At 32.4% G+C, this 10,330-nt stretch overlaps 1 protein-coding gene across 1 annotated transcript; it reads right to left on the minus strand.

Annotated features, from left to right (window-relative positions):
* Positions 1 to 1,068: 1,068 nt before the first annotated feature.
* MORF3 (plastid developmental protein DAG) lies at positions 1,069 to 4,135 on the minus strand. The gene is made up of 4 exons (XM_078292625.1): positions 3,728 to 4,135; positions 2,354 to 2,451; positions 2,191 to 2,256; positions 1,069 to 1,671 (listed from the first exon to the last, which is right to left on the minus strand). The coding sequence occupies exons 1-4, from the start codon at positions 4,072 to 4,074 to the stop codon at positions 1,487 to 1,489; spliced, it is 696 nt and encodes a 231-aa protein (XP_078148751.1). The 5' UTR covers positions 4,075 to 4,135; the 3' UTR covers positions 1,069 to 1,486.
* Positions 4,136 to 10,330: the final 6,195 nt, after the last annotated feature.

Consider the following 10,330-nt stretch of genomic DNA (forward strand, 5'->3'; position numbering starts at 1 on the left):
AATGCACATGTGTATTTATATTCACTGGGAAAATGTAGAATACTAATATTATTTTAGGAATGTCTGTTTCTGAATTTAATTTGTTCTGTTTACATCCATAATCAGAAGGTACATATTATAAGTTTACTATTTCAATTTTGTATATTTTAGAAGTCCTAATCTATATAAAGCATTTTTCTTTCTGAATTTAATTTGTTCTGTTTACATCCATAATCAGAAGGTACATATTATAAGTTTACTATTTCAATTTTGTATATTTTAGAAGTCCTAATCTATATAAAGCATTTTTCTTTCTGAATTTTAACTTCCTAAGCACAGTTTATAACATTTGATTATGATCGGACTTTGGTCAATTTGAAATGAAACAGATATGGGGCGAATTTGCAGTTATATTTAATATTATATGTAATCTCCAATTTTTATACTCCAAAACAACTCATTATTGTTTTTTTTTATCAATTATTTTAAAAATCTAAATAAGTGGGCATTGACGTAATAACCACGTGTGCATTGCTATGATACTCAATGTACATTTTAAAAGGTTAGGAGATCAAGTTTGAAAGCTCAAAACAACGGTTGATAATTCTCAAAATGCATTTTGACTTGATCAAAACTTTATGTGATACTGTAAACAATTATTTCTTAACTAAAATAACAAATGTACATCGACATTATAGGTCACTATGCATCCACACAATAAGTAGATATGCATGACACAATAGAATGGTGTACATTCTAAAGTACGTAAAAAAAAAATCATAAAAGATGCTTAAATGAATCCATAAAGAGGGGGTTACTAATCCTGTTCGCCTTGTGGTTCTAATTTTTTTTTTCTAGCAATTTGAGTGCATTATAATATCCTTTTTCATAAATCAACCACCCTATAAATTAATAGGCCTGTCATACTGAAATCTAGGCAGGTAGATGCAGGTAAATACAGTGCCGCTGTCATTATTGAGCATGTTCAGGAAATTTAAGGGATTATTAGCAAAAGATTTGATATCTAGCCCTAGAATCAGGCACTGATCCATATAGGAAAGAAACAAGTCACTTGACATGAGACAAATAGAGAGTGAAAACAATACCCAACCGCCTTCACGGCCTTCGGTAAGATGCGTATTAAGGCAACCACATTGCCTCAAAGAAATCATTAATCTCATGATCAGTCAAGATTATAAGACTTCTTATGTTAATTTCCATCTCAACATAAGCCGCACTTCTGGCAGAAACCTAAAGCTTGTTTAATCGTACATTAATTCCCTATTAATCTGAAAAACATAAAAAAATAAAAATAAACATATACCTATCATATAAATGCCGAAACTTCCCTGCTTCCTCGTGCATTTTTTGAGAGAAACCAAAACCTGACTGTTTTTTTGGGCATTATATATTCCAAGCAAAAGATTTGTAAACTCTGGTGATTTTTCTCTTGATCTAATAAAGACGGGCAGTTTGGTCAATTCATCCGATGCTGAAACCATATATATCATTGATTGTTGTTTTTTGGTGTAGCATTTTTGTTTTCTTGGTGCATTTGTTGAAGTGGCCTCCTATCAACCATGGTCTCATGCCGGGCATTGGGCCGAGGCCTCGATCTGGTTCTTGTTTGTTGCCTCTCAGTGAACCGAAATTGGGGCCTAGGAATCACCTTCCCATCAATGTACAAATCCCCTGTTTGTGGTAAAAAAAAAAGAACAAATTAAGACATGGGTTTCTAATTTATGCCATCTAGGAGTTCTACATTTGTAGCTAGACCTGAAACAACTTTGAGACTTAATAACTGGCAAATAAATCTGCTACGATCCTAAGGGATTGTAGGGTCCCTACAATTCCAAATCCAATCTTTCATTTGTTTTGAGCTTCGTGCATAAAAAACAACTTCTATAGAAATTTGTACAACTCAAAAAATGAAAGGTTGGATTTGGAATTGCAGGGACCCTACAATCCCTTAGGATCGTAGCAGATTTATTTCCTAATAACTGTCATCTAAAGCTTTCTATTTTTAAGTATGCCACATTAGTGTTTGATTTAATCCAGGAAAAATCAATCTCAGACCTTATACTATACCAGTGACTTGTTGTATCAGTATTTATTGCCACACTAGACAGACAGTTCTGATACCTATCAAACTTTTCTGTTGACATTTCAGTTTTCATGACAAAAATCAATACAGTCATTGAGTGCACATACCTCCATAGTCCTGATTTGGTACATCCAAGTAAGAATCAGGCAAAACCCAAAGAACGCCCGGCAAATCTGAGAATACAAGTTTATATCAATACATGTATTATTTTTCTCATTGAAAAAAGTTTAAAGAAGGCCAGGCAGACCAATGATGAAGAAAACTATCAACCTTTGACTTTGTATGAGAGCTCCTCTGAAATTAGGGCACCAAATCCAGTGTATGTTGTAGTGGAAACAGAGTATATTTTCTTTCTTGCCTCCTCTTCACTGTCATGTAAAACCAAAGGTAAATTAAATGTGTTTAGTCATATCAACTTTCTTCAAAATATTGAACTTTCATGTTTTATTCATCCCTCTTTCCTTTGGCATTCATTGTTTTAACATGAAATGTCAGGTTGATGAGGTCTAACTGTCAGAACACACATGGAGCAAACATTGCAAATATGCGAGCCTCGAAATAAAAGGCATGCCAATTAATTTACATGATGTCATAGGTGGCATCACAGGAGGAACAAGCAACATTTCCTGACAGTGGGACCTTGATTTCACTATAGAGTTAGACAAGGTAAACTGATGGCATTCCTTGGATGAGAGACACAATGTATGCGAATTCATAGGTGGTTTTCTAACAAACTGCCCGATTAGAAACCCAATGATAGGTGGTCAACTGTAAAGTTGATTACCCATCCTTAGTGGCAAGTAAATAGTGTTTAGAAGATATTGCTGTCAATAGTTTTTCCTGTGCAGCTTTGACAAGATAGTTATTGATTCAAGCCCAGAACTTTATTTTCCCTCAAGAAAATAATAATAAAAATCTGATTGTCATCTACAAATAAGAAACAGGTCATTTGGCTTAAGTTCTGTAATTTTCTATATTCGTAAAGTGCTGACAAAGCTTCTTGGTAATTCAAAGCAAATAATAATTGTTTCAAAACTAAAAACTACAATAATGATAGAAACTGTTTGAATCTACAACTTACCATACACTCCCCATAAAAAAAAAATTCAATTGAGATTTAGGATTTTTTGTGCCCAAAGACTAATTTCACAAAAAAAATCGGTTCTCAAAGTCTCCTCCACAAGTCCACATCATAGTCACAAGATTCACGAATTATTCGCAAATTAAACCCGAATAATTCATAGTTTTGGTGATGCCGAACCGAACGCCAAGTTTTTGACCGAATTAAACCCGAATAATTCGCGAATTTTACGAATTTTTCCCGAATTATACAAATTATTCACGAATTTTTCCCGATTTTTTTCCAGAAACTTTTTTTGGCTCTTTTGTAGGACTGAGATCTCTGTCCGGATAATTCCGAATCATTCCCGAATTATTTCCGAATCACAAATTTTTGACCTCACCGAACCAAACCCGAAGAATTCATTTGTCACTATGGTCCACATTCTACAAAAGACAAACATAAAACAATACATTCGCACCAATCATTTCCCCCTTCTACAATTTTGTTGTGGTATGGTTTTACAGGGAAAGGTCAGTCAGCTCACTTCACGAAAGAGGAAATCCCCTAATTGAATTTATTACCTTCCAACAACAGAAGCTAGGGTTTTGACGTAGGTGTTAATCATCTCCTCCTCAGAAGGCGCACGATCAGTGGGGAACTCCATGACAATAAGCCAATGCGCATAGTCGCAGCCGTCAAGTAAGAGTGTCTCCTTCGGCGCTCTGTTGCTCCTGTTCGGCGACGGGTTGTTCAAGGGAGAGTAATCCGATCCCGGCAAACTGGAAGTGGTCTTGGCACGCGACAAAATGGAGAACGGAAGGAGGTGGGTTAGAAGGCGTGGTGACAGAGGCGAGCGAGACGTCGAGAGCGCTAGAGAACAGGAGCGGGAGAGAAGGGTGGAGAGGCTCCTTCGAAGTGGCGCCGCCATAGAGGGGAGAGAGAGATCAGAGGCGTATGTCTCAGTGTGAGCGAATCCGCATCCCTGAGATGAGCTGATACGTGTAGAAGTCTGAACAGTTCAATACGAATCTTGAAGCAATCTATTTTGTATTGGTAGGCAGTGGGCTGCTAAGAATTCACATCCTCTCCAATACCTGATAAGGGAATCTTTTACAGTTACTAAATCTGGACCGTTCTTTTTAACTTGGGACAAATCTCAAAGCCCAATACTGCCCCTATGCTAGTCTGAATCTCAAATCTCAAACCAGTTGAGATTTAATCTCAAACCGTAAAGTGAGGATAATCCTCTGCAATACTTGAGATGATACGAATCTTGGCTGCTAATGAGTTGAGTCTAGGGGGTGCAAACGGATCAGATATTATCCGACAGTATCTGAATTCGTATTCGAAAATTTGATACGGATATCTGATATCTGAATATCCGTGCAGATACAGATACAGATATAGTTTTAAATTTCAATTATCCGTATCCGAATAGTAGATATATCCTATATAGTTTAATATATATTATGAAAAAAATTATGTTATTTACGATTATAAAATGCAGATATCCGTATCCGTATCCGGTTAATATCCGATCCATATCTGTATCCGTCTAATATCCGATTCGTATCCGTATCCGAAAAATAAAAACAGATACAAATATGGTTTTACCACTATTCGATCCGTTTGCATCTCTAGTTGAGTCTGAGTTGGAGGCAACCCGGATTCTAACTTATGAGTCAACTGAGTCGAGTTGACTCGAGTTGCTCATTGAGGACCGAGTTGAAAATCTAACTCGAAATCAACGAGTTACGACTCGTGACTCCTGAACCAATTCCCTTATTTGATAGTTCTATATATGAGTTACGTACTATTGAATTTTAGTTGCTTTATCTACTTTAATCTATCTAAACTATTCAATTTTATATATTTTTTTAACTTATTATTTTAACAGTCAGATTCAGTATCAATTAAATTGTGGTAGCTACTTTTTATTAAGTAGAGTTAGAGAAGTAGCGAAGGGAAGAGAATGGATAAAATGAAATTGTGCGGAAATTAAGTAAGATATTAGAGTCTAATCTGAAATAGTCAAGTGAGAATTAAGAAATTTAAAATTAGAGTCCGATCCGAGTTATGAGTTGAATTCGAATTTAGATCCAAACCGTCTGATCAGAAGAATCTGGATTATGAATTTTTATATTCATACATTTTTATATTCTAAGTACTAAATACTCATACCTTCAATTTTTAAATTATCAATTTCCTTTAAATCGAATTAAAGTTTTAGTATTTTTGTAAAATTCAAAGGAACATAACTTTAAATGTCAAATTTAAAACTCGAACAACTACAAGTATTTAGAATTTTGAGAAAGTTCAAATTTAAAGTTGTGTGCTTGATGCTTTTGAAGTCTCATCCATTTGGCATTTCAGTTTTTTTAATTATAATACTTTACTAGAAATATTCCAAAATATGAAGTTAAATTTTATAATTTATGTAGTGTTGAAGATTATGAATTTATTATAAATATTAAATTTGCACACAATATTAAATTTACACATCTCAAAATTCTAAATATTTGCTCGTCAAGATATGAATACTTATAAGTTAGCATATTAGTTATGTTTGAATTTTTCTTTATGCTCAAATAGATCTAAGGCCCAACTCCTTCCTTGCACCGCCTGTATATCTCTTGTGACCTAGGTTGATTAGTTTAGCGGTGACTGCTCCTTGTGCAGGACAAAGTGAGAAAGAGAGAACGAGAGAGAAAGTAATTGTTTGTGCTAAGAGCATTTTCAATTCAGCAATTAAAATTAATTGCTAAATAACAGTTAATTATAAAAATTTTAGAAATTAAACAATCTATCCCTACAATGGTACAATCAACCAAATACTTGAGAATTAAACTCTTGACCAATAAGAATTAAACATTTGGCCAAATTTCTTATTAAGCAATTCTTTCCAACAATTGCTAAATAAGTAATAGCCATACAACCTAGCAATTACAAAAACAATTGACATATCAGAATAAACAATTCAAAAACAATCCCCGTTGGAGATGCTCTAACAATTGTAACACACTTATATTCCTTGTAACATCTTGTTTAATAGTGAAGTTTGTTGGTCATGTGCTTTTCGGTAGAGTAGGCTTGATCGAACCATCTTATCTCTGTATTTACTTTCTCTTGTGTATTTGTTGAACTCGATCTATCCCACGATAACATTTTTCCTCTATTGTTGGTTATTTTGGTTGTATGCAAAGTTGTATTTGTCTCTAATTTCTCGGATATCCTTGATATATAGTTTATTGGGTCTATTGCGTGATTTTTGTAGTTGATACTAGTGTACTGGTATTCTGCATTTCTAGATATTACCAACAAGTTATTCATATAACAACTTATTATTTAACTAGCAACACAAATAAGTACAATTGAACATTTGATATTTTATTTCTTTTTTCTTGCACGTGTGCAAACCCACGGTGTTAGAATTAGCATAACTCTTGTATTATTGATACATTTTGAAAGGAAAATATTTCAGAAAATATCTCCAATAAAAATTATGTTAACGTGTTTAATATAGGATGTTAAGAACTTTGTTCCAAATAAGAAATTTGTTCCTAATTAATATGTATATAAAAGCTAAAATTGTATGTTAAGAACTACGCATATAGGATGCTTATTTCTTCAAGCGATCACCTAATCCTCATGACTACATACATTTTAGTTATTTAATGACCAAAATGAATGATTCGGAATGATCATTGCATGAGTGTGGCATTGGATGTAATTGAAAAAGAGTGTGATTCATTTATATACTATATATTGATTTGAAAACATTTTTTCTCAAAGTTAATTATGAACATATGTATCAAATTTACAAATTATGTGAGATATCGGAATTAACTAAACATCTCATTTCTAATAGGCCGCTGAAGAAAAAATTATACTAGTTGTACGTTACAAAGAAAATATTGTATATATGGTTAATATTTTTTGCCGGAATGCTTGAGGTTTTGAAAATCCATCTGAAATAAAAACATTCAAATCTTTTTTAGTTGATCAAAATATTGACAATAAAATTATATAAGAAAGAGAATATCAAATTGTTTTAAGAAAAGGAAACACTGAACCATCATATCAAAACGTAGCGCAATATCTACCGTGTTTACAGGTATGAAGCAACACCGATGGATCACGGTGGTTGACATCTTCACTAACCAGAGAGTCAATGAGGACCAAAACAGTGAAGCCGTCCTCAGAACCAAAGAAGAAAAAATGGTTGCCTGTAAAAGCACGTTTTGATAATAAAGTTTGCAAGGTTAACGCATTGAAGAAATGTTTGACTCATTGTTGGACTAAGATGTTATTGTGAAGGAGTCGCATCGTTTGCATAATTAATTCAAAAGAGCACCTTTTGAGTTAATAGATAAGAACCGTCCGATTGTAAGCGGAGTTCATCCGGGCCTCGACTAAAACATAGAGGTTCTTCAATATTAATGCGGATTTAATTTACACGAATTTTAAAGCTAATCGGACGGTCCATATATATTAACTCAAAAGATTCTTTTTTGAGTTAATGCAGAGGATACAAATTCATTGTGAAGACTATCTAGTTGATTGCGGTTTTTGTTTGTTTGTTTGTTAAATATTAAAGTTTGAAGATGCTTAATTCGCTGGATGTCTCAACTAGTATTTTGAAATGTTTGTGTTGAGTTTGAAAATATAACAAATCACCAACATGTTTTTATTATTATTTATTTTGTCCTTTTTTCGGTTCATATGAAACAATATCTGAGTCATTGTAAATAGTGGAAAAAATTCAGAAATAAAGAAGTACCACGTGGAACTGACAGATACAAGACTGGCGTGGCTTCTGAGATAGAATTTTGGATATGAACCTTTAATTATCTTATAAGAGTTATGCTTCATACTCTTTGGTTTGTATCTCTATGAATACTTTATATTGTTTCAATTTTCAATTTCTTTGTTTAATTTGTATATAACTTTTTTCTTAATAAATAAAAATGTCAGTTTCCACTGACTTTCAAAAAAAAAAAAAATCTTTGTTTGATTAATTGGAATGCCAATGAAACGAGTTATTCGTTTTTTTAATTTTTTTTCTTTATCTTTCATATTAGTATATTACAAAAAATGGGTTTTCTTGGACTTTCGTTTATAAGTAACTACATGCATGTACCTTTTTTTTTTCAAAACTTTTAATTTTAAAATTAATAAGGGATCAACTAACTATCCTCCACTTCATTTCCTCTATTTATCCTCCCGTCAATAACTGTCTTTGTTGACCACTAATTAAAAGGGGGACCACAACTTCCAACACTAAAATACAAAATAAAATACGTCATTATCGATTATTAAGTTGAGGGGTCACTTATTTACTGGGTGGACCACTAACTACTTCAGAGACCGCTTAATATTTGATAGATTTTACAACTGGCGTGCACAAATATGGATACATATGCACGCAAGTGTTAATATATAATAAATTAAGTATTCATACCTAAGATATCAAGTATTTAAAAAAAATAGACACATCACACCCATCTTTTACACGTTTTTAGAGGTGGATTTTTTTTCCTCGTTTTATCTCGTCAATATTTTTGATGATTTGTGAGGAAATTTGTAAATCTAATATCACGAACATCTTTTATGTAATTGTCTCTTTCAAATAAGATCCATGATCGATGACATACTTTCGAGTTGTCCGTCACGTAAGTATTCATATCTCGTCATGTAGTTTCATATCTCGTCGGGCAAGTATTCTACCACGTCGAGCAAGTATTCATACATCATTGTGCAAGTATTGATACTTTGTCGAGCAAGTATTTATACCTCGTCATGCAAGTATTCATAACTCATTGGGAAAATATTCATAAATCACCTGTGACAACGGGTATCACGAGTAGAGATCGGACACGGGTATCACGGGTAGATGGGTACCTCGGGCCGGGCATCACGAATTTTTTTTTTCAAAAACCGTGCCTTGCTCGTCCTATACCCGTGCCCGTTGTACCCTTGAGGGGCAGGGCGGTCCGGGTAGGGGGGCGGTCATGTCCGGTTTTTTTTTCTGTTTTTTTTTTCTATTTTTTTAAACAGTGTCGTATAAATATTATTACGTGTTTATAATTCGACTTTTAAAATCCGAATAGTTCAATATCAAATAATGTATATATATATACAAAAAATTATCAAGTCACATCTTTATAATTCCTAAATAAATAAAATTTGTAACTTATATATAAAAATTATTCTTGCGAAAATTTGTATGTTTATTTGGCTAAGTACAAATGTATTTATTTATTTCTTTACACGAGTCATTTTATTTTATTTTCAAATTCTCATTCTAATTATATAGTTTCATAATTTATTTATATCTCGAAATTTTTAGTTTACATTTTAAATTGATAATATATTATCTAAACGTTCATTTTAAATTGATAATATATTTTGTAAACATTCATTTATTTTCAATAAGTTAAATAAAATATAAATAAAAAATATCTTAAATCAATTACTTTAAAACAATAAAATATAAATAAAAAATATCTTAAATCAATTACTTTAAAACAATAAAATATAAATAAAAAATTTCTTAAATCAATTACTTTAAAAAACAGAATTTAAAAAACAGAAATAAAAATAGAATTAAAAAAACAGAAATTAAAAAACAGAAATTAAAAAACAGAATTTAAAGAACATAAATTAAAAAACAGAAATTAAAAAACAGAAATTAAAAAACATAATTTATAAGACATAATTTAAAAAACAGAAATTTAAAAAAAGAATTTAAAAAACAGAAATTAAATCTAATTTATTCAAAAATAAATCTAACATTTTCAAAGATAAATCTAACATATTTAAAAATAAATTTAACATTTACAAAAATAAATCTAACCTATTTAAAAATAAATCTAACATTTACAAAAATAAATCTAATTCGGTCGGTCCGGCCGGTCGGGTTCGATTTGACCGGTCTGGATGTGACTTGAACCGGGAGGGAAATTTGAAAAATTTTGAAATTCAAATTTTAAACGGGTATACAGGTAGGGTACACGGGTATACGGGCACAGGCATGAAGGGCACGGGTATGGTCAGGTACGGGTACAATTTGGTCCGGATATGGTCGGATTTTTGCCACAAAAATTGTGACCGGCCTGTTTTTTGTCCTTACCCGTGTACCCGTTTACCCAACTTATACCTGAGCTTCGACACGGATACCCCAG

This window comes from Carex rostrata, chromosome 26 (assembly GCF_964058835.1).
Source record: "Carex rostrata chromosome 26, lpCarRost1.2, whole genome shotgun sequence".
In the NCBI taxonomy this organism is placed as follows: Eukaryota; Viridiplantae; Streptophyta; class Magnoliopsida; order Poales; family Cyperaceae; genus Carex; species Carex rostrata.

Excerpts from the sequence above, each read along its gene's own strand:
- MORF3 (XM_078292625.1), bottom strand. The coding sequence starts at position 4,074 with ATGGCGGCGCCACTTCGAAGGAGCCTCTCCACCCTTCTCTCCCGCTCC. Across the intron at positions 2,452-3,727 it reads CTAGCTTCTGTTGTTGGAAG|TGAAGAGGAGGCAAGAAAGA; the intron begins GTAATAAATTCA and ends TTTACATGACAG. Across the intron at positions 2,257-2,353 it reads GCTCTCATACAAAGTCAAAG|ATTTGCCGGGCGTTCTTTGG; the intron begins GTTGATAGTTTT and ends TTGTATTCTCAG.